This window comes from Phallusia mammillata, chromosome 3 (assembly GCF_965637545.1).
Source record: "Phallusia mammillata chromosome 3, kaPhaMamm4.hap1.1, whole genome shotgun sequence".
NCBI classification, from domain to species: Eukaryota; Metazoa; Chordata; class Ascidiacea; order Phlebobranchia; family Ascidiidae; genus Phallusia; species Phallusia mammillata.
The window spans coordinates 9422104-9447670 of record NC_137254.1 but is presented as its reverse complement, the minus strand read 5'-3'; the positions used below and the strand labels follow the sequence as shown (position 1 = coordinate 9447670).

At 36.3% G+C, this 25567-nt stretch overlaps 1 protein-coding gene across 1 annotated transcript; it reads left to right on the top strand.

Annotated features, from left to right (window-relative positions):
- The first annotated feature begins 7010 nt into the window (after window positions 1–7010).
- On the top strand, window positions 7011–23716 carry LOC145218246 (stAR-related lipid transfer protein 3-like). Its single transcript, XM_080085647.1, has 12 exons — window positions 7011–7233; window positions 8159–8288; window positions 8915–9004; window positions 11415–11561; window positions 14373–14493; window positions 17179–17307; window positions 18054–18226; window positions 19250–19348; window positions 20052–20111; window positions 21457–21644; window positions 22139–22232; window positions 22748–23716. Exons 1-12 carry the CDS (start codon window positions 7082–7084, stop codon window positions 22841–22843), a joined length of 1479 nt encoding a protein of 492 aa, XP_079941773.1. The 5' UTR covers window positions 7011–7081; the 3' UTR covers window positions 22844–23716.
- The last annotated feature ends 1851 nt before the right edge of the window (window positions 23717–25567 follow it).

The following is a 25567-nucleotide window of genomic DNA, read 5'->3' as shown; positions in this document are numbered from 1 at the left end:
GATAAATTCTTTCCAATCTGGTACAGTACCAGTTATTGACAATACGTTGTCTTATATTGTAGAGAAACCCGAGTTGGAATTGCATACATTGTGTTGTGCATTATACTGTAGCAACCCGGTTTATTTACCGGTAAGTTGGTGTGCCTCTAATAGCGTCGTTTTTATGGGTCCCCTTCCTTGAAGGGGACACATCTTGATTTTACTCGATTTCTTTTTTTTTTTTTTCTTTTTTTTTCTTCTTTTTTTTTTTCTTCCCTGAAGTTTGTCCACCCCATTTTGCCCTGAAATGTTTGATGGATTTGGATGAAACTTTCACAGATGGTAGATATAGTTGTGTAGATGTGCCATCTGCTTCGTTTGTCATGATAACCCCAGTATTTACCCCGCTAGACCCCAAAATGTAAAATGTGGTTTGTGCGCACCACAAACGTTAGTTTTGTGTGATGTTATAAAGACAACTACATATGGTACTCATGTTTAAGGATTGCTTGGTGAACGTGTTTGCGGATAGCAGTCAAGGGGGTTGTTCACAGCCTTGTGACGTCATAAGTCATTAGGTTGTTTGTTAAAACGCCCCCTAGTGGTCAAAATTGAAACATTGGCCAATTTGGACAAAATTTTACAGGATTGTTGTTTGGGTCATCTTGTGACGTCATAAGTTATTACGGTTGTTGGTTAAAACGCCCCCTAGTGGTCGAAATTGAAACATTGGCCGATTTGGACAAAATTTTACAGGATTGTTGTTTGGGTCATTGCAGTTTCATATTTTCAACATTAGGGTGAAGAACCCCATCAGTTACCCCACTAGCCCCCTAAAATGGGTGAATATTTAAACAGGGTCGGAATTGGCTGAAATTTGGATAGCTTGTATAATTTGCCATTTACAATTGATGATTGTTGTGTTAAAACCTGTAGCCCCAGCATTTACCCCACTAGCCCCCTAAAATGGGTGAATTTTTAAACAGGGTTGGATTTGGCTGAAATTTGGATAGCTTGTACAATTTGCCATTTACAAATGATGATTGTTGTGTTAAACCCTGTAGCCCCATCAGTTACCCCACTAGCCCCCTAAAAAGGATAAATTTTTTAAACAGGGTCGGAATTGGCTGAAATTTGGATAGCTTGTACAATTTGCCATTTACAAATGACGATTGTTGTGTTAAACCCTGTAGCCCCAATAGTCACCCTGCTAGCCCCCTAAAATGGGTGAGTTTTTAAACAGTGGGCAATTGTTGGAAATGTTATGCCATTTATAGGTATCGATTGTTGTGTTTTACTTCTTTGTTTTAAACTAGACAAACTTTAAACAATGCTTGAATTGAGTCGATTTGTATAGTTTGAACTTTGCATAGCATGACTATTTAATCCTAGTACCAATCACAGTGTTTTACTTTACAACACCAAAGTTTCTTATGGTTATCTCTTGAAATGCAGTGTTTACAACTTTGCATGTGTGGGGACCCATGAGTTTCTGCCTGCAGAAACAACTAACGTTTTAAAAGACGGTGGCAAATATGGGACCCAATATAAAATAAGTGAAGGAATTATATTTATGTTTTAAAATAGATCATAGTGTATGGACAATGGCAATATGTGCTAAGCCACCCTTCTAGTTTATGCTTTACTTGAATGCATAATTATACCGCAACCATTACAGTGGGGAAGATTCAATTGGTCATTAACCTGTGTATCTGTGCGACGAAGTGGCTCGGCTGCATTGAACGCCGTGCTTATAGTCAACCTGTGATCGTATACGTAATCGAAAAGCTTGGAGAGATCAAAGTTTGGTATGTTGCTTCTAACTGTACATCTGTTTGTCACACGTATGGTGTCGCTATTGCTCGTTCTGATTTTCACTTGTCGCGTTTCTTTGCAGAAAACCGCGTTTATCGCGCGCGCCATTCAACCTTGACCCAATTAAACTCTGTTGCTCGCACTGGCAGTTTATCCAGGCTGTGCACTAAAGGTGCGACGCTACAGACATATTGCGAGCACAACAAGCGAAAATAAACAAGGGTAGCGGAATGTGATGAAAAATAATTACACAAGAACAGAGGATTTTTGTGAAGAGTTCTGGAAAAAAACAACTAGTATTTTGTTTAGCATTATACCAGTTGAACGTCAAATTTGTTAAATATGCAACCTGGTTGACGATACGCTTGTCTTTTAGGGCCGCTTGCGGCTCCCAACTGCTTATTTTGCCGCTCGCCTCAGACTTCAGAAAACCATAAAAATGGCAATTTTAGCTTTAAAGGTGATAATCTTTAGTGATTTTCTATTTTTTTCTCTATTTTTTGCGGCTCCTTACTTAAAAAATTACCATTTGGCCCCGACAATAAAAAAGTTTAAGAACCACTGGCTTAAACTACAGGTCACTATTAACCTTTTTTCAACTTTAAAACAGTAAATTGGGTTATTTTTGACTAAGAAACTGATGATTATTTTTCGGCGAAAAAATATTCCTTTACATAAACAAACTGATTCAGTTTAAAGCAAGCATTTTTTTCGATAACTATATTTAAAACTGATGACACCAAATCAAAGCCCCTTAACATTATTTAACATCAACAGTTGTAAAACGTCGTTTTCAAGGGTTTTAAGAAATCAAGAAATGACAAGAGACAGAAAACAATTTTTCAAGAAGCTCTTATCATTAAAATGTTTACTATAGTGGTGTTCGTTTTGCAGGCTACTTACTAAATCCCAAAAAAGAGGATCTCTTGGGCTTTTATAAGCAAAACTGACAACCAGTAAAGAGCTTAAAAGTAATGCTACACGAAGCATTTTTTTGTTTTAGACTTTTCTAAAAACAAGAAAAATTTACAAAATAATTCTAAAAATATCAATTACTTATTTTCTATAATCTTTGATTAAAAGTTTTACAAGAATAGTAGAAATAGATAGTTGAAAAAAGGGTGCGATAAAGAAGTGAAAAAAACACGGTTGTTTTAAATTTTATGTTGCACTTTCCTGGGATTAAAACCCTTTAAAGTAAAGGCCTAAACCCAAATATTAATATAACAACAAAAAGCCACGAAACGGAACTATTCTGCGACGCCCTTGGAAAATTGCAACGACGCACCAGGGCGTCGCGACGCACAGTTTGAGAACTACGAGTCTATTGTGTTTGTTGTCTTGGTCTTTCCTGAGGGTTTAATGTCTGGGTCTGTCGATCAAACTTCCGGGCCTAAACGGGCTTTTCATAAACGATTCGGGTCCTGGCCGGGTTTGAAGCTTGTACTTTCGGGTTCGGGCACCAATTTCAGACCCGTTTTTCTGTGCTGCACAAATAAGGCCAAATCCAGGTAAAGCCCGTTTCATACAAGCCTGAAGCCCACTTTCAATCTGATATAGACTAACACTTATCAAGCAAATTTTCATCAACGCAATAAATTGATTAGTAAAGATCAAAACGCTGATAGAATTGCTACAGTAATATACACGAATCTTACATGATATGCGGCGAACTTGGCTTGTTGTTTTACTATACTGTCTATACCTGCAACTCAAATGATAATGTACATACAGATCAGGCCAGGCATAATTATAGTAAGGTTACATTAAGATACACCACCTGTTAGATTTCCCATACATTGGCAATAGTATCAGCCTTGTCACGCAAACAAATTTGAACAATGTGTGTATCAATTGACTTTTTCAATAAATTAGATTCGTTTCCTAAAAGGTTATTAGGCCACAAAAACAACTTAGTATTTTTAGTTATCTGTTTAAAAGTTTTCTTTAATCTTTTTTTGCTATTTAACATTCTTTATCTTTAAAAAATATAATTCCCCGTTTCAGAACACGTTTAGTTCTGCCTACTTAAGGCCATGGTCATAATTAGGAGCTGGGTATAGCCAAAATGTCTAGCAAAAGAGTTTTAACCTATTCACGCCACCGTTACATACATTTTAATACACGTTTTTACGGCCGCAGGTTGAGTTGAGTTAAGTTTGTTTCGCATGGTGAAAGAACACGTAGCGACACAAGGTTTCACACTCCTGAGTTTGAACATTTTTTAACAAATACTAGCAAATCTATTTCCGGCTCGGTGAATATTTGAGCCCTTTTGTACTGGTAACATTTCTTTCACCGACAAACGAAAGTCAACTGTCTATTAAGAGTTCTATAGCTTCCACAAAGATGAGAGTTGACAGTCACAGTACGTTGGGTTATACTCGGTGGGATTCACATTTTTTGTCTGCCGGTTCCATCACACAAGTCATATTTTTCAGCCGGTTCTGTTGCAAAATGTCCATTCACAGTAACCAGTAATGCTAACCGGTTCATTGATCTCATAAAATTTCGTGGAGCGGTTCTATAGAACCGGTGCGAACCGGCTGAATCCCACCACTGGGCCTGCTGCATTTTGGGTAAACTTGGTCTTGGCCCACTGCTTGCAAAAGCTTTCTGTCGAACCCTGCTCTAATACCTAACAATTTACGTAGTAAACAACGCCAGGTATAATTATAGTAAGTTATATTGAAGTACAACACCTGTAATATTTCCCACAATAGCATCGGCCTTGTCGAGTAAATTTAAACAGTGTGTTTATCAGGTGTCATTAAAGGTTATCTTACTTTATTAATAATGTGAAACATGTTTGTTTTAAAGTAGAGATTACATTTTTTTTAAACAGCATGAAAAATGGGTAAGCAGAGTGTGTTCAGTTACTAGTAACAGCTCAAATTCAATTTCAAAATGCACAAAAATTAATTCTAAAAACGGAGAAACCTGAATACCGTATTTACTCGATTATAAGCCGCCCTCGATTGTAAGCCGCATGTTGAGGTGTTAAAAAAATAATGTAAGCCGCCCTCGATTGTAAGCCGCACGCTGGAATTTTAGATACGATTGTTTCTTAATACATCTTTCTGTTGTTATATGGTATGAATATTTGCCCATATCTGTTGGTTACGTTACTAACTGTACCCATCAGAACGGATATCGACGTATAATCTGTACATGCATACATGTTCTGAACCCCAAATAATTTAAAAAGTTAGACTGTAGAAATAATTTCGGTATAAAATTTAAATATAAGCCGCCCTCCATTGTAAGCCGCCCTCGATTATAAGCCGCACAAACGGCAGGTAAAAAAACAATATAAGCCGCGGCTTACAATCGAGTAAATACGGTAATTATCACACAAATAGGTGAAAATAGTGAAAATCAATTGTATTTCAGGTATCTGTAAAATTGGGCTCCTTTTGGGCTACTTTTCAATTTTGATAGATGATAAAATTTGAGTTCAAAATTTTAAATTTGAGCTTTGATGGGGTAGTAAAGATCAAACTCATACTTTTCAGCTGACTTATGTTGTAATTAGTAATTGAAAAAGTAGTTAATTTACTGTGTTTTTGTTTGTTCCGCATGAATAAATTTTACGATTTCTATGCAGTGGTACCACCTTTTGATATCAGCTGATCGAAGTCCAAGTTTTTGTTTTCTTAATTTTCGGCTTTTTTGCTTTTTTGTTTGCAAACGAATCACGTTAATTTATTTCTTTGTTTAGTTTTCTTGTAGTATTCCTGGTCGTAATGTAAAGTTTATTGAGTCTGTGAAATACTCTTTACGAAATGATTTGTGAAACGAAAAAACTGAATAACTTAATTTTTCCATTTTGTAGTGAAAGAAAAAAATATTTCGTGAAATTTTTAAACATACATTTAAGTGGAAAGGGGTGTTTTGCACAGAAGTTATTGCTTATGATATCAGTCTCATAAAAGCAATTGGCAATTAGCATTTTTAACAGTGTTTTGTACCGGAAGTCCGGACCGGAACGGAAGAAAATAAAATAACAGTTTTTTATTTTATTGTGGAACTGATGTTTTCATTTTGTTCTGGTTGGTCCAAGATACATTTATAATTGTGTTTATCACTATTTCAGTTTTCAGTCAAACAAACAAACAATTTATCGTTTTGTTTGCAACTTTTTGCTGAACATACAAAAAAAGTTGCAATGCACAATTGTTAGCAAATATACCTGTGTGAAACCAACCAACAGTTGCAATTATTCTAAAAAGTAAAAGAGATTTGATAGTATTTTTTTTTATTTCAGCGCACACACTTTTAAAAAATATATGCCAGTTTGCAAAATATGCCAGTTTCCAATGAGATATTGTGTGTGCATCCCTCACCTTATGACTTTCATATTGATGAATATTAATCAGAAAATATGCACATTGATAACTGAAAAGTATTTTTTGAGAAATATTTGTGTGCTGAAAAGCTTAAAAACGGTAGAACATTGGGTCAAAGTTTAATAATTGTATCAATTTTAGTTTCAGAGATATTGCGACTATTGGCCAGTCTTATTCTTGTAGCAATAAGCTAGTATTTCAGTGGTGCAAAATCATATTTAAAGGCCCCAACTATCTTATTCTGTAGTCATTGGCAAAAGAATCTATCATTTTACCACATATGGGTTTGAAAGTCAGCATATAAAATTACAGGGAGAAAAGAATGTACACAAACAGTAGGAAGAAAATCAGCTAGGGAATATGTTACTACTGCAGTACATCAACATTTGTTTGGTTTAAGCAAACACAGTGACAAAGTATTTTTCTTTGCGGTAAAAAGAATTAGGGTAAAGGACAGTTAGAACGCATAGGTTAAACATTTACTGGTAAAACCATATTCTCTGCGTGCTTCTTTACATAAAGAAACCAGTGCTGCAAAAGTCTATGCCAAGATGAGGGTTGTTTAAAGTAGAATATTAAATTCTTTTAAAGGCAAAAACATGCCTTTGTAGCTCAGTTGGTAGAGCACGAGTCCTGGAAAGACTCGCGTCATAAGGTGAAATCCCACCACAGGCTAGATTGTTCAAGCCTATGCCGTGCCTTTCTGTGAATGCTTGGGGAATGGTTGATTCGGTTTGGCGTCTGGGCCTGGCGTGCTGTGATTTATTTATGAGTGTGCCATGATCGCTGGTCTGCATAGACATTTCAGGGCTGATCTCAGTTTTGAATTTATAATCATTTTAACTGTTGTTTATTTCTTTAGTTGACATGTCCTTGTTTTATGCTTTCAGAACATTTCTGTAGAATAACCATAGCACAGATTTCTCTAAAATTGTAAAATGAGTGCCAATAATGATGATTGCGACGAAAATACGCCGCTTGTTCCACACCCTGTTCAAAACGGGGATATAGAACGTACACCTACACCTCCAAATCAAGATCATCTTATTTCATTTGTGTCTCCTGGACAATGGCATACCCAAACCCATGGGTAAGAATTTTTTTACATTATTCACCATATATCTTGATTGTTACCTGCCCTTGGTTATAAGCCATCCTTGATTGTAACTGCATCTTGAATTGTAAGATTGTAAGCTGTATGTTTTGATGATAAGTAATTATTAGTGATGCGACGAGTACCTGTTAAAGCAGGGACCAGTTTCTAAAGAACGCCTTTCTGAAGTGGTACTCTGCTGAAGTTGCGCAACCAAAGGCATAAATTGTGCCTGGCAACATACTTACATATGTTTACCTTCTATCATAACACGATTAACATCGATCTAATGTTTGTGACAAACAATGACATGTTTGGCAGGTCGAAACAATACAACACTAAATGTTTTCAACCATTTTTTACTCATTTTACATTGTTCAAATGCAAAAACAGTTTAATATGTTACATTTTGGAACAGAACTTTCCGATTGTAGCGCATACAAATCCTTATTAAACCCTTGTTATTTCACAATTGGCGATTAGATAACAAGAGACCACAAGAGATTGAAGGCTCACCACTTTGAGATAACGATTCCCTGTTATCATGTAACGGTAAACACAACAATTTAGGCCTATTTTTTCTGCTCAACTTTTTTGGGGTCCGGACGTTTTTTCCAATAATACTGGTTCGTGCCGACAAATATTAATACTAAAAAGAAAGCAGAGTGTTTTCTGCATGTAAGGCTAAATTTTAAGACAATGACATGATAAAAACTATAAACAAGCAGTGTAACAGGTTAAATTTTTGCTTTAATATAACATACAATTGGGTTGGCGAGCCATTAAAAACCACCTTATGTGCCAACCTTGGCATGCATGCCAGGGGTTGCCGACCTCTGCACTATTTACTTTACACTGCAACCTTGTTACTTGCACAAAACCTTGATGTAGTCATGGTTAAAGCCCATGTTGATATTTACAGAAGTGATACTTCATCTTCATTGATGACTCTCGCAGCTGACAAAAAGATGTCTGATTCGAGACGGACATTTTGTCTGTTCGTGACCTTTGACTTTATTGTCACTATTTTGTTATGGATTATTCTGTGTGGGGTAAGTTGTTTCTTTTGTCTTACTTAAATGCGTTCAATATGTCCATTATATATACATATATATTTAATTTGTTTTTTATTAATGTTTTTACCCAAATGTATTGTTTTTTTGTTTGTTTTTGCCTAAATTTATTGTTTGTTTTTTTATTAATTTTTACCCAAATGTATTGTCTTTTGTTTAGAAAATGATTTTGTAAAGATTTTTATGTGATTGTTTTTGTGTTTCTTAATGATACAAAACTCGTTGGACCTTACCACAATTGTCCAGTTGTGTTACAATCAAAGTTAAAAACTAGTGAAGCCTCACAGTATATATACATGTTACAAAATTCAGTGCATTGCCAAAGTATAATAGCTTAACTTACAAATTTGAAAGAGCTTTAAGTTTTATATGTGCTATTTTTTAGGCTAACTGAGGGTATAGATTACTACACAAAATATCCTTGTCGATATTTGAATATGTAGGCCCACCTAGGCCATGTAAGAGCATTTTCTAAAAGTAAAAAAATACATTTTCTTAGATATTATGTATCTTTTTTAATAGACACATTGCTGTAAATATGGCAACCCTGTTTGTAAATTTCTTTGTGTTGGTTGTTTGTTATCATGATGTTATTGTTTTTTTAGGTCAGCAGTTCATCCAGCCTTAGTTTTTACACGATTCTGTACGACCAAGTCTGTCAACTGGATCTACGGACATCCTTGTTTGATGTGGTTGTAAGTCGATTATCTTTGTGTGCATTTTATTGTCAGGAAGCGTAACAATGCCTCAACTAGAGACAAGGTTGTGTTGAGCGAAAATAACATAGTTACACACGAGTCTGCAAAAAATGGCAGTTCTAGACGAGATCTTGGGCATGCAGGACCAAAATGTCCCGCGTGCACATGTTTTAGACCAATTTCAGCAGGTCAAACAGGACAATTAAATGTCCTTGGTGCAAAATTTTCCGCGTGCAATCCCAAAAAATTGGCGAGCAAAAATGTTAACAAAAATTATGCATGCAGCTGCCGTACTCTGCAGACAGCCTTGTATACATCCATTTTTTGGTCATCTGATTCCAAAAATCAGTTACACGATACACACAAAAAACACTATCATGTTAAAAATATTTTTGTCACGGTTTCATTCTCTTGTAAAACCTAAAACTTGATTACAGATTATGTTACTGTAACACAGTGGTTGGCAACCTTCTCAATGCTGCATGCAAATTTGCTTTTGATGTAAAAATAACAATGGGTTCCTCACCAAATATTTTTGTGTATAACTGTGATTTGCATTTAAACACCAAAACATATTTATGCCTGTAGGTTGTGTTTTTACATCATAACAAACACAAAGCAAGCATTGGTCAAGTTCACATAATTAAATGCTATTTTAGACAAACTTCTGATTCACTTATTGAACACTCACATGTGCTTAGTTTTAATGCCCCTCGACTGGTCTTACCTTCAGTCCCCCAGTCATGTTATACTCACAATGAGCCAAACTCACTCTCTGGTGAGCTCCCGCCACATAATGCTTCATTATTATGGGTCCCCTTCCCTGAAGGGGACACATATTGTTTTTGTCTATATTTTTTTTTCTTTTTTTCTTTTTTTCTTTTTTCTTTTTTTCTTTTTTTCTTTCTAACGCAGATTTGTTCCCACGTTTTGGTCAACAAAGAATGGTTCAATGGTTCAAATTTTTCAAATTTACACACATTGTAGATATTGGTCTAAAGATGGTCCATGTAAATTTTGACCCCGTTTGATCCCTCGGTTCACCCACAGCCCCCCAAAACGTGAAATTTTTAGCGCGGCTATTGTTCCCACGTTTTGGTCTAGAAAGAATGGTTCAAACTTTTTCAAATTTACACACATTACAGATATTGGTCTAAAGATGGTCCATGTTAATTTTGACCCCGTATGACCCAGAGGTTCACCCACAGGCCCCCGAAACGTAAATGTGTCTAAAGCTCGTTTGGTCAAGAAAGACACTGTAGGCAGAAGTACCAAGAGAGTAACTCACTGGTTTACGATAGCGGGAGGGCTCAGCTTGACGTCGGACAGATGTTTTACGAGACGTCGTTTCAGTGATTAGCAATCAGCTGTTTTGCACAGCAATGCTATTTCGTTTTATTAAGTTATCACTCACATTTTTAGTTTTGGCGAAGGTTTTACACCTATGACGTGATTTAAACCTAATAACCATGCTTCGGTTTTGTATATGTCAAGAAAAACTTTGTTAATCAAGGTCAAGATGAAAAAATTAACTTGACTTTATTGCCAAATAAATATTTTTTTAAATGCTCGTTGTCAGGTTGGCCGCCGCATGATCACGGGTTACTTAAGGTCAACTAGTCGGTATTACAAATACAGCTCAGAACTTTCTTCATAACTTAGCGTTTTTTTGACATTTAATTTAGGAGTCAATACTCAAGGCATGTATAAAATAGGCTTAACAGTATTGTTGAACACGAATGACGGCGAGCTTTTGAAAACGGTGTCAAAAGGTCAAACAGTCGTTTGGCGTGTGCACCCTGAGAGGTTACTACAGGTCAATGGTACTCGTTTTGCAAAACAAAGTTAAATGAAAAACAATTTGTTATGTATACACTTGTAGCAAGTTGCTTTTTAATTTAAAATCTCTGCAAAACAACTGTTACAGCTTTCTAAAAAAATTGTGTTCAAAACCCGACCTTGGAGGACCATATCAGGGTCAAAGCAAGAGATTAGATTTAAGTCTTTGTTACGTTTTTTTAATGTTTTTGTAATTACATGACAATAATAGTGCAAAAAGAATACGAACAATTTTTGTTGTTGTTGGGTTAATGCTTTCTAAAAATTTGTCCTTAAGAATCTAAAAATCACCGCAACATTTGTTTACTGTAAATCCGCACAAACGCGCGTGTGGGGACCCATTAGTTTTTGTTTACAAAAACAATCATATGTGTAGATCAAATGATGTGTATAGTAAATTGGTAAATATCGTTTAGAATATATAAAATGGAAGTATATCAGAAAGCCACTCTTCTAGTGACTTTTTATAATTCTACATTATGTCCCTTAACAGAAACCATTGTGTCGCAAAAAATTTGTTGCCCCAAGTTGTGGCATTTTTAATTAAAACTTTGAATGTATTTTTCAGATTCTCGCCGCTGTACGTTTTTTCTTTTTGGAACTGACATTTGCGGCATTTAGAGTCCGTCATTGGTGGCCAGTTGCAATATGCACTGTTGTCTGCGACATTCTACTCATTTTGAAAATTTTTGCAACATTCGCAACTCCTGATGTGGTAAGTACATTTTTTTATTAGTTTTTTTAACAATTTCAGTGTAATCTACACCAAAAGAGGTTTTTAATATAGTTCAAATTGAAAAAGATCGGTTAAAAGTTTTTGGAAATTTGATTTACATTTTTCTGAAAGATAGTCCATTTTTTGTCATTATAAATTAGTCATTATGAAGAGTTTTATATATTTAAAGATCAATGGCTCTAGTGGTGGTTTGAAACCATATCCTGGCCCCATGCTTAGATGCTTTATAATTATTATATATACTAGTAATGCACCAAAATTTTGGTTGGGTAAAACATACAGCTGAATATACTGGTTTTGGCCAAGTTTCAGTTTTGGCCTAAACTTTTCTAGGAAATTTGGCCAAAACAAAACTTATTATGGGTCCCCTTCTATGAAGGGGACACATATTGTTTTTGCCTGTATTTTTTTTTCTTATTTCTGTCTAACGCTGGTTTGTTAAACGCGTTTGGTCAAGAATGAGTGCTCTAAATTTAATAAAATTCACACAAGTATTAGTTATTAATCTAAATTTGATCCTCCTGAAGTTTGACCCCGAATTACCCAGCGGTTCACCCAAAGGCCCCCAAAATGCAAAATTTTTAAAACATGGTTTGTTACATGCGTTTGGTCAAGAAAGAGTGCTGCAAATTTGTTTAAATTTTGTCAGATGTTAGTTATTAACCAAAATTTGATTTGGCCAAAACAAAACTTATTTATTGTGTAAAATCGAATGCTTTAAAAAAACGTTTAATTTATAGTGCATAATATTTTTTTCCTTCAAGGGTTTGTAAAGCACGGTGGCGGCCACCTTGGATAATTTGGGTTGCTTGTAGCGGTATCGTACAAAACATAAAAAAATCTGAAGAAAATTAGGAACGATTTTGCTTTTTTGAACAAGGGTGCTGACGTTATAACAACAAAAAAGCCTTAAAAGTATAACCTGTTTTAGTTAGTGGCTTGTTTATGGCGTAAAACACAATTGTTTGCTATTGACTGTTTGGCCATTATTGTTAACAATGCGATTGTGCTGTAATAAATGGTTATACAAAGCAACAATAACTTGACCAAACAGTTTTTGAACGTTGTTAAATGAATGATAAACAAAGTGTGTTACAGAAATATTATTTCAAATTTTTTTTTGATTTCGTTATGATTTTGATGAATTGTATTCTAGTGGAAGTTTGTTGGGCTTTAAGTTTGAGCTCTTGTGGTTGCACAGATTAGTGACGTCTTATTTTACATATGTTACCTTTGCATTTTTGTAAAACTCGGCACCTATGTTTAGGTGTCACAAACAAATAAATTTTGTTCAAACATTTATCATGACTCTTAATTTATGTTCAAATAAATCCTTCTGAAATTATTTAAGTATTTGTTTGATTTTGAATAAAACCGTATAAGGCGGACATATTACTATTATATATATACCTCTAAGGCAGTGGTTCTCAAACTTTTTTATTGTCGGGGCCAAATGGTGTTTTTTTCAGTGTTTGGTGAGCCGCAAAAAAATGAAACTTTGGGAAAATCACTAAAGATTATGGGTTATGACTTTGAAAGCTAAAATAGAAATCTTTGGTGGTTTTCTGAGGTCTGGTGCGAGCCACAAAATAAGTATATAGTTGGGAGCCGCATGCGGCCCCGAAAACCGAGTTTCAGAATCACTGCTCTAGGGGGTCTGTATCCCCAAGTCGGAACCTCTTTTATAACTAGTGTGTTTGTTTAGCATTTTTTTATTGAGGCTCAGTACACACGTTTTGGGAAATTTTAATGTACCACCATGGGTAAAAAGGTGCCCTTTATTTAGGGCTTTAGAGTTTTTTTGCTTAGACGTTTTTCTATATTTAATTATATTACTGGCTTCTTCATCCAAAAATCGACTAAATGCCATTTTTTGTGGCAATGAATACCACAGGTCCACAGCATTTTATTATCATCTACTTTTTATTAGAGATGTACCGAATATTCGGTTTGCCGAATTTATTCGGCCGAATCGGCCATTTTTGCAAAGATTCGGTTTCAGCCGAATAATTTGTTGCGATTCGGCCGAAGCCGAATCTTTTACGAACACACATTTAAAGCGTTAAACGTGTTATTTCAGCTCAGTAAGGTACCACGCAATCTTTCAAACTAGATCAGAACGAAAATCGTGTAATTTTTTTATATTTTTTAACTCATTATCGTTTTTCCCACTGTACACAAAAAAACTAGTGATTCATTGGCTGGGCGACAATCATGCTTGAGGCAATTTCAAATCCCACAGAACTGAAATGAGGACGAAACACAACTATTCTGCATTGATTGCATGGCAGATTAACATTTTTTCATGTCAAACACGTAGCGTACACGACTTCGCGTGACGTCATAAATGATTCGGTTCATTCGGCCGAATTTATTCGGCAAAACCGCCGAATATTCGGTTTCGGCCGAACCGAAATTCAGCCGATTCGGTACATCACTACTTTTTATAACTTTGAAAAGTGTTCTATATGACTTTTAGCATTGCACAGCTATTTCTGGCTCCATTCATATTTTAGCACAATTTTACTGTTACATTTTTGGACCAAGTGAAGAGCATAACTATACAAATGTAACACAATGCATCATTAAACTAGTTTCTTAAAACCTTTACAAGCATATTGCGTTTTATTGCATTGCAAATATCGCTCTGTGTCAGTAATACCTCATTTTTCAAACCATATGTAATTTCCTGTTAGTTAACAAATAGAAACAATTGGGGACCACAAACAAAAAAGGCTAATTTGCTGTCATTTCCTTATCACAAACACAAGGTATTTGTTTTGTGTACAGGATCATTATTGCAATGTCCCGATGACAATAGTACTGTTACTGGCTGACTTTATCTTCACTTGGATTGAAGTGTGGTTTATTGATTCGAAAGTGCTTCCCGGCGAAATGAAGACCGCTCAAAGTAAGATTTCTTTAAACAAACCTAGGTTATTGCTTGGTGACCGGCTGATTCGGTATGGCGCCTTTAATGGGGCTGGCCTTCTATGATTTCTGTATGAGTGATCGCTAAGTAGATGTAAACGTCCGTTAATCCATCCCACATCAAAAAAAAATTGTCCGGAATATACTGGGATTTGTAGATTAGTTAAAGTCTTACCACATTACAAATCATTTATACTTCAAATTTTGTCCGAAATAGGCGAAGATCCGAGATAACCGATGTCGATTATTATAAGCTTTCAAAATATTTTTCAAAAAAAAATACATACGTAGGATAAAATTAAATGCACATCATAAGTTCAAGAATAAAATTGAACTTATAAATTGCGTAAAACGCATGCATTTTGTGATTCAGACTTTACGTAAATCGATTGCCATTATCAGTGAGTAATAATTGCCATGCAGATAGTGGCAATAGTTTTTTTCAAAACATCTGATTAATCAAATCAATACAATATATATATTACTTTTGTGGCTATCTTATTGTCAGTTTAGTTATTGATTGAGCCATTTCATGTGTAAACAGATAAAAAAAAGGTTTTTGTTAAGAAATGCATGTTTAATATATCTTTTACAGTAAGTTCCAAGTCTTATACAAATTAGGTAAAACGCAGTCTTTGTTTTAAGGAAGTGTACATATTTTATGTAGCATGTTTAATATATGTTTTGGCAGAGGGTATTTTGGGTAAAATCTGTGGTGGGATTCAGCCTGTTTGCACCGGTTCTATGGAATCGTCTCACAAAATTTTATGAGATCAGCAAACCGGTTAGCATTACTGGTTACTGTCAATGGAAATATGACTTTTTGTAACAGAACCGGCTGAAAAATATGACTTTTGTGGTAGAACCGGCTGACAAAAAATTTAAATCCCCCCACTGGGTAAAGTTATGTAATTTTGGTGGTAAATAATGGTAAGCACAACTTTTTAGGGTGTGCAATGTGACATTAGCTAATTATAAAAACATTAGGGCTGTTTTGAAACTAATTTATGTCATAATAAGAAAAAATGAATGAAAAGCGTCCGGGTACAGCAGTGGTTCTTAAACTTTTTAAGCATGCGGTGCACCAAAGAATTATTATTTTTGTAATGTGGCATTACACTTTGCAACTCGAAGAATGTTAATTATCCCCTTCCCTGAAGGGGACACATATTCTTTTTGTCCGTATTTTTTTTTCTTTTTTTCTTTTTTTCTTTTTTTCTTTTTTCTTTTTTCTTTTTTTCTTTTTTCTTTTTTCTGTCTAACGCTGGTTTGTGAGACGCATTTGGTCAAGAAAGAGTGCTTCAAATTTATTCAAATTTGGACATATGTTAGATATTAATCCAAACTTGGTCCACCTGAAGTTTGACCCCAAATTACCCAGCGGTTCACCCACAGGCCCCCGAAACGTAAAATTTTTAACGCTGGTTTGTAACGCTTGTTTACTGAAGAAAGCGTGCTTCAAATTTATTGAAATTTGGACATATGTTAGATATTAATCCAAACTGGGTCCACCAGAAGTTTGATCCCAAATTACCCAGCGGTTCACCCACAGGCCCCCGAAACGTAAAATGTTTAATGCTAGTTTGTAACGCTCGTTTAGTAAAGAAAGAGTGCTTCAAATTTATTGAAATTTGGACATATGTTAGATATAAATCTGAACTTGGTCCACCTGAAGTTTGACCCCGAATGACCCAGCGACACACCCACAGGCCCCCGAAACGTAAATGTGTCTAACGCTCATTTGGTCAAGAAAGACACTGTAGGCAGAAGTCCCAAGAGAGTACGTTTACGAATAATAGGACAGAGCGGGAGGGCTCAGCTTGACGTTGGACAGACGTTTTACGAGACGTCGTTTCGGTGATTAGAAATCAGCTGTTTTGCACAGCAATGCTATGTCGTTTTATTAAGTTATCACTCACATTTTCAGTTTTGACAAAGGTTTCACACCTATGACGATTTAAACCTAATAAGTGTGCTTCGGTTTCGTATATGTCAAGCAAAACTTTCTTAAACAAACTAAATATGAAAAAATAAACTTGACTTTTTTGCAAGATAAAAGTTTTTTTTAAATGCTTAGTGTCAGGTTGGCCGCTGCATGACCACGGGTTACTTAAGGTCAACTAGTAGGTATTACTAACACAGTTCAGAACTTTCTTACGTCATAACGTAGCGTTTTTTTGTTTTTTTTTTGAATCAAATACTCAAGGCATGTATATATTAGGTCAAACGGTGTTGTTGAACACCAAGGACGGCGTGTTATTGAAAACGGTGTCAAAAGGTCAAACAGTCGTTTGGTGTGTACACCCTAAAGGTTACTACAGGTCAATGGTACTCGTTTGCGAAACAAAGTTAAATGAAAAACTCGTTTTGCGAAACAAAGTTAAATGAAAAGTTATGTATACACTTGCAGCAAATCGCTTTTTAATTGTCTGTAACACAACTGTTACAGCTTTCTAGTTTTCAACTGTATTTTGGTGGGTAAGGATGCTTTTCATTGCCAAAGACAAAAATATGAGCCTTGAAATGTTGACATGCGCACCAGTATTACGTCATAAAGTCCTAAAACACCAGGGAATGTTTGTAATTTGATCCAGGGAATATTTCATGGCACACAGTTTAAAAATCACTCGAGTACTGACTCTAATGTGCATTGTTTTACATATAGAAACAGTTCAAGCGTTTTTGCAACAATCCTATCAATCTACGATGCCTGAAGAGCATAGAAATCTTATAATGCCAAGAAACTTTCCATCTACTGCTGCCTCAGAGCATTTTTCATTTTTTTCCGCTCCAGGTAAAAAAAAAAAATTTACGTTTCTATTTTTTTATTAATGTTTATGTTTTCATGAAAGCATTTTACTGAACCATGGCTGTCCAAATTTTGAATGAGAAATGAGAAAAAATTTAGAAAAAAGTTGAAAATTGAAATGTAAACTGAAATAATTTATCTTCTGAACAAAAAAAAAAAAAACAGTAAAAAGTGTCAAATATATTAGCTTATAAAACCAATGTCTTGTCACCAGCTGCATTGATGAGATTAGCAGTTTAAAGCAGTGTGCACTGTCTAGAACAGTAGTTCTCAAACTCGGTTTTCGGGGCCGCATGCAGCTCCCAACTACTTATTTTGTGGCTCGCACCAGACCTCAGAAAACCACCAAACATTGCTATTTTAGCTTTCAAAGTTATCTTCTTTATTCATTTTCTCAAGGTTTCATTTTTTTGCGGCTCCCTACACACTTAAAAAATACCATTTGGCCCCGACAATAAAAAAGTTTGAGAACCATTGGTCTAGAAAAAAACATTAAATGAATTGAGTTGAGTTTTTTATCGCTTGGTGAAAGAACACATAGCAACACAATTGCACTAAACAATCACCAAGCCGGAAATAGCTGTGCAACGTTAAAATGTCATGGGGCGCAAACCAGTGAAGTGTACAAGTGAATTGTAACTAAACGCGCTGCAGCTACACTGTTACAAATATATATTTTTTTTCCCATGTCACTTTATGTATCTAAATAGCAAATAATACTCTTTTTTTAGAGTCCGAAGCGGGCCACACAGCAGTAGGCGCTGAATCTATGTACTACTCAATGCATGGATATAACCGTACAATGCTTTTGAACAACCACATCATACAGGAGGGCGTTGTAGGCCTTAACAGTTTGTGGGCGCAATACACCAATCGGGACCTTTGGAAGACCGAAAAACAACTGGTATGATATGATTTCTGTGTGGATACATGACTGTGAGATAAGCGAAGTTTGTTTTATGGTCGTTTACCTACCTCTTATATTGTGTACATAGGTATGTGTACTGTTGTGTACAGCCAAATATAGAATGGTGTTGTTTGTCTACGGGTCTGTAAAACTGTATGATGCAAACAGTGGTGGGATTCAAATTTTTTGTCAGCCGGTTCTATCACCAAAGTCATATTTTTCAGCCGTTTTTTGTGACAGTAACCAGTAATGCTAACCGTTTTTCTGATTTCATAATATTTTGTGAGATGATTCTATAGAACCGGTGCGAACCAGCTGAATCCCACCACTGGATGCAATAATACCCGTTGTGAAACAGTACAAAAACATAGCAAACCTAAATATTATGGGACACCAATTGTTTTAATCCTTTTTTTTGTCTAATGCCGGTGTGTTTAAAACATTAGTTCAAGAAATAGTGCTTCAAATGTATTAAAATTTACACAGATGTTAGCCATTGATACAAATTTGATCCTCCTAAAGTTTGACCCCGAGTGACCCAGCGGTTCACCCACAGGCCCCCAAAGGGTTTTGAAATTTCTGTAGTATAGAGGTTTTTGATTATTGAGTGAATAAAAGTATAAAAAATTGAGGTGTACAGAATAAGGTGGGTAAAACATTAGGGTAAATTAATCTTTTACATCTCCAAAGAAGTGAAAAAATGAGTAAAAAGCGTCAAGCCTCTGTTGTTATGCATCACAACTGAATGAACTTTGTTTTTCAAAGCATCAAGCTAATATATGATAAATACACTGCAGACAGTGCATACTGTTTCAAACTATATGGTTTCATCAGTGCAGCTGGTGACAAGACATAGACCACATTGGCTAGTGTAGCCATCTAACGACACTCCAGTTTGTTAGAACTAACAGGCTAAAAAGTCATGCATCACCAATTCTGTTCGATGCCACAACTGGGCACAAACCACAGAAGAAACTGTTACAAATTTATTTTGTGGTAATGATATGCTTTATTTTGCAGAAAAATGGTGATGTAGTGTACAGTATGGAAACCCCAGAGTATGGAAAATCGTTTAAAATCGAAGCTGAAATTGACGTAGCACCTCACATCATTTTTCAGGTATTTTAAAACTTGACTGCCATTAATTGTTGGTTATTATCTCTCAAGGGGACACATATTGTTTTTGTTTATTTTTTCTCTGTCTAACGCTGGTTTGTACAATGCGTTTGGTCAAGAAAGAGTGCTTTAACCTTGTTCAAATTTACACACATGTTAGTTAGATACCTAAGCCTAATCCTCCTAAAGTTTGACCCTAGATGACCTAGCGGTTCACCCACAGGCCCCAAAAACATGCAATGTAAAAAATGTCGAATTTTTTTCAAATACATAAAAGTTCAAAAAAAAGTTTGTTCAAAAACAGTTTTTGTTTTCTTCAATTTAATAAAATAATTCATTGATAACACTTGTAACACTATATATCAGTGATTCTCAAACTTTTTTATTGTCGGGGCCAAATGGTGTTTTTTTAAGTGTGTAGGGAGCCGCAAAAAACGAAACCTTGAGAAAATCACTAAAGATTATGACTTTGAAAGCTAAAATAGCAATGTTTGGTGGTTTTCTGAGGTCTGGTGCGAGCCGCAATATAAGTAGTTGCATGCGGCCCCGAAAAACCGAGTTTGAGAACCACTGCTATATATGAATCTGTTCATAAGTTCAATGGTGCATGTCATTTTTTACATCTTTTTGGACCGTTGTTTTCACCGTTAAATAACACATTACCATTAAATTCAGTGATGTAAATAAATCTGTTTTGTTTTTGCAGGAAATTGTCACAAAAACAGAAGAAATGCCAGACTGGAATAAAACTGTTGCTTCCGTTAAGGTAAAAAAATGACAAATAAACATTTTTTGACCAATTTGAAATCTAACTTTTTCAGTTAGATATTAAATAAATGTATGTGTACTTTGAACCTAAGGTTGTGTAACGCTTTTTTGAACTTTGCTCCATAACTCAACGAGATTTACACGAAATAGAAAAGTCCATGTAACCAAACTTGTTTGCTTTGTTTAAATTTTGACAATATGGAAAACAATAAACAATGTCAAAATTAACTTGTTTTAATGTGAAAGCACCAAGCGATTAAATGATAAGCTGCAGACTAGGTGAGACATGGGTTTTTACCCTGTTACTCCTAACAAACTGGAGTGCCGTTGGATGGCTACACTAGTTGATACGGCAGATCTCTTGTCACCAATTGCACTGATGAGACCTTATAGGTCGAAACAGTCTTCACTGTCTGCAGCTGTACTTGTTTTACAGTGCTTAGCATTTACAATATTTCATATAACATAGTACAAATAATTGCCTATTTAACATATGTGACTCTTATATTATGCCACAAAAAAACTTTGTAATAGAGATGTTTGCATTTGATATTTAATTTTCCTATATTGTCTCCTATATATCATAGTATGCCAGGCCCATTGAAGGCATTCAAGCATTCATCACCATATGGCAAGGCGTAGGCTAGAAAAATCGAGCCTGCGGTGGGATTCGAACCCACGGCAGGAGTGTTTCCGCGACTCGCGCTCTACCTACTGAGCCTGGCGTAATGTTTAATCATTGTACGCCAGGCCCATTTAAGGCGTGATACCGAATCAACCGGTCACCAAGCATTCCTATATGGCAAGGTGCAGACTAGAAAAATCTAGCCTTTGGTGGGATTTAAGCCCACGACAGAAGTCTTTGTTGCTTGTGACAGACTGATTAGGTACCGCGCCTTCAATGGGCCTGCACCAGAGTTGCGAGTCGGGCCGGATTCGGGCTTAGGTATTTGTGAGAAAGCGGGCCTAACTTTACGTTCCGTGTCTGCCATTTGTTTGAAAAGAATCACTCAGCTAAGTAACAAGTCTCTTGCTTCGAACTATACCCTACTCTAAAACGTATTGTTTACCCCATTGTCTACTATTGTTTATTGTGTTTGTTGTCTTTCTCTTTTTTCTTTCTCATACTTTTGTTGCAAGGCTTTCGTGGATAGGCCTGTCAATCAAAATTTCGGGCTTAAACGGGCTTCTCAAAAACGTTTCGGGTTCGGGCACAACTCTGGCCTGTACTATGATTTACATATGAGTGTGTCGTGATCGCTGGTCTGCATAGACGCATTAGGGCTGATCCCATGCAGTCATTAAAACGATTCAGTTTATCGCTTTTTTATTTTTTTTCACAGGTTTTGCGCAGAATCGGCGACAAGAGCTCCGTAACATTAGAAGTATCCAGTCCAGCCGCTTTAGGCCTTATACCGAGTAGGGAATTTGTTACCGTTCGGCGAATAGACAAAATTGGCGATGTTTTTATCAGTGCCGGTGTAAGCACCCAGTCTTGTGAAGAACTTGTCCCAAAAACGAATTTTATCAGGTACATTTTTTCTGTTAATTTTTCTAAGCCAAAATATATTTTTCTGATTTTTTCATGCACGTTTATATAGCGGGTTTCCTAACGAGATATGTGTAGTCTAGCATTACGCTTGTTACATGCACGACTTTGCACACTTAAAGCGGGTTTCTAACGAGCTTCGTGCAGTCAACCATAGCGCTTGTTACATGCACGACTTTGCACACTTAAAGCGGGTTTCTAACGAGCTTCGTGCAGTCAACCATGGCGCTTGTTACATGCACGACTTTGCACACTTAAAACGGGTTTCTAACGAGCTTCGTGCAGTCAACCTTAGCACTTGTTACATGCACGACTTTGCACGCTTAAAGCGAGTTTTTTAACGAACTTTGTGCAGTCAACCATAGCGCTTCTTACATGCATTATTATGAACGATTGGAGTTCTATAACAATTATGTGCAATTATCTATTGGGCTTTTGTGATATTTAGGTCTTATGCATATCTGTTTTTATTTCAGAGGGGTGAACGGACCCACTGGTTTCATTATAGCCCCAGGTACAGATGGGCCCCATTCGAGTAGCTTCGTTTGGATTTTGAATACAGACCTAAAAGTAAGTGAAATTTCGTACGAGACATGTTTTGAATTTCGTTACATCGGTAGGTGGCAGTGTTTCCCAATTTTATTGAGAATTACAATTTGACAAATTTGGGGCAGAAACTTGGCCGAATGGTCCAGCGCGCCTGACCCATATACAGACATAAAAGTCATTCATCGGGATTCGTCCCCGGGAGTGTCCTGGGTTCGAACCACGGGAAAAATGAATTTCTTATGACTTTGTAGTCGAGGTGGGTTTAGAACCTGCAACCTTGCGCTAACCCAGTGGTTCCCAACCTTTTTTTGTCCTGTGCACCCTTTTAGTCGATATGCAAATCTAATTCCACCTACAGAATCTAATTTCCTCATGTATGGCAAATGCGGCAACAACACACAGCACAGACAACCAGTAAGAGATTAATATTGTGACATCAATTCCCCCCTACAAACTACCAAAGTCCCCCCTAATGGGGAGTTCCCCCCTGGTTGGGAACCACTGCGCTAACCATTTGTCTGCTGTTGATTTTTCAGGGCAATCTCTCCCGTTCGTTGGTGAATCGTAATCTGACTTCCACAGTCATAGACTTTGTTTCTGCCTTGAGACGACGACTGGCGATATACACTTAAAAAGAAGGACAAAAACCGTGCTCAGTTTTTCGCCTAATCTTACCACGCATCAGCAAATTGCACTGTTCAGTGACGTCACAGTCCAATTGTGACGTCATGGCGCAAAATTTGTCGTCATCGCAAAGAAAACATTCTCCATTCTGCACTGCTAGGAAATCATGATACTGTTGCTTTTCTGCTGCCCTGGTACGTCATAGGGAGGTTTATGACGTCATTAACGTCTGTGTGACGTCATATTGTGTATTTTCGGTCCGAAGATATTACTTGCGGCGTTTAGCCAACCATTTTTTATGAGTTCTCAAGAGTGTCACTATTTTCCAATTTCTCTCGCCTTTGTACCCAAAGTCCCTTTTTTTCTTTTTCTCTCGTTTTTATCGAACACGTCGCCATTCCTTTTTTGATTTTCTCTCGAATTCTTCGCCTTTTTCCTTTTTCTCTCGTTGAACTTTTGCAAGGAATTTGAGAGAAAAAGAAAGAAGGCAAAATAGGGTTTATTCTTCGTACTGTTTCTGGACTAATACTAAACCTGCACTTTATTACTAACATTTTTTTCAAATTATTTTAGTTACTGCGTATTCTAGTTAGACTTTTTGTATAACGTAACTACACTGAACCGGTTCCGAACTGTTCTAGTTCGAATCGGGTAATTTAAATAACAAAATCTACATACATTTTTTCAAGTGTCAAAACTGCATTTTCTCTTTTCTTGACGAAAAAACCCGAAGTTTGTTACGTCATTGTGTCATGACGTCATCCGGATTTTCGCTGAAGCGAATTACGTTTATGTCGTGAGAACGTTTTTACTCTTTTTTGTTGTTTTGCGCTTATTTTGTGTAACTTTCCGTTCGTAGTAAAATGAGTGTTCGAAAATTACACAGTTGTGTGTCTACAATGCCTGTGACGTAATAATAGTGCTTTTGTTACGTCACCAGAGGCATAGGGTGTACAACTTAACAGCTAATGTACACAAAATTTTAAAAACACATTTTAAAATACTGAAATATACTAAACATAGAAATAAACATCACTAAAAAAGCGAAAAAGGGGGTATAATTTATATCATAGTGTTTTGGTAAATAGGGATGTACCGAACATTCGGTTCGTAGCCATATCTTTGTGGGCAAAATTCCGGACGGTTCGAACAGCTGTTTTGGCGACACCATAGTTCAAAAACAATGCATTATATAGCATGTTGTTACACTCAATCGACCAAAAAAGTGCCATTTTAGATAAGTATTATTACAATCACAGAGATAAAAAAAAGCGCTGTTTTGTTTCTGAATAAGTTACAAAACAGAAAGTTTTACAAAATCTGGTCCTTTTAACACAGGGGCGGGCAACATACGGCCCGCGGGCCGGATCCGGCCCGCGACGGGGTTTTGAGCGGCCCGCAGACAGTTTCCGGTCATACATGATAATGTGGCCCGCGGCTACAGTCTGCTGCAATCCGCCACTACTTGCTTACTATGTCAAATTATAGTTGTAACGGACAGTAACGTTCCCCAATAGTAAAAAACTTTCCCGCCGTTGTTACCATTGCACCATACGTCCATTGTTACGACATAACTGCCAACCTTGTGTGTGGCCTGCCTTCACGGTTTCATTGTTTCCACACGTGTAGCCTAGTTAGTGTTTCAGCAGTATCTAAGTCTGTTGTGTATGCATCAAATTTGCTGTGGTGAATAATTTTATGTTATATCAGTTAGATTGTTTGGACTGTATTGTAATTGCGACGTTCTTGATTTTATTTAGTTTAGGTGGTCAAAAATCCGTTTTAAATCACTGGATAAATACGCGATTAATGTATCGATTCAGGAATCCGGCCCGCCAAGTACTTCATTTTCCCAAATCAGGCCCGCCGACTGGAGAAGTTGCCCGCCCCTGTTTTAACAGAATATTGTCAGCGAAAATGAGCAGTATCGTGCATCACAATCAGCACAGACAACAGTTATACTGTTAACTTATTAGTCCCCCCTAAAAAGAATTATGAAAACTACTGTTGGTTAAGCTATTTGGCGTTTAAATTCCGGACGTCTGGTAACCTTTTTTTAGACAAGAAAAGAGTGCAAAAATTACCGTTGCCCTGTAATAAACTTTACATGCCTTTTGTATTCAAAAACCAAATCCGGTTCACTCCGTGTCAAGTATTTATAAATGCCCTGACTGGGTTAAAAGGAAGGACAAAAAAATCCAGCTAATTTAAAACTGTATAAAGTGGGTATGCAAATGTGTGAATAAAATTAGCGTTTATGGTATAAAAGCCCTGCTTTTTTTAAGTCTAACAGTTTTGTTTAAAGTGAGTTAGATAAACCTACTAAAGGTAAAAAAAAAATTTTGTATAAGACTTGTATTTGAAAGCAGAAAATAACTTTGACTAAGAAGTAGTAGCAATTATAACTAACTCTCTAAGCATTGCACCTTTAGGAAGTTGATTTAACACAGATGTTTAGCTGTTACTTTAAAAGGCAGTGCCGGATTAACCATTAGGCAATGTAGGCACGTGTCTACAGGCCAGTCAAAAATCCAGGCCACTTTACAACAACGATCTTTGTGACAATGATTTGGCAACACTGATAATTCTATTTTTTTAGTTGGCAACCCAGATTTTCGGGCCAATTATAAAATGTGCCTACAGACCAGCAGACCCTTAATCCAGCACTGTTAAAAGGGTAGAAAACTGGTTACTAACTTAGGTTAAACAAGTTATCAACAAACAATAAAAAC

Bases quoted from the DNA above. Each gene is read 5' to 3' on its own strand.
- LOC145218246 (XM_080085647.1), top strand. From the start codon at position 7,082: ATGAGTGCCAATAATGATGATTGCGACGAAAATACGCCGCTTGTTCCA. The intron at 11,562-14,372 runs GTAAGTACATTT...TTTTGTGTACAG, and splicing joins CATTCGCAACTCCTGATGTG to GATCATTATTGCAATGTCCC. The intron at 19,349-20,051 runs GTATTTTAAAAC...TTGTTTTTGCAG, and splicing joins CACCTCACATCATTTTTCAG to GAAATTGTCACAAAAACAGA.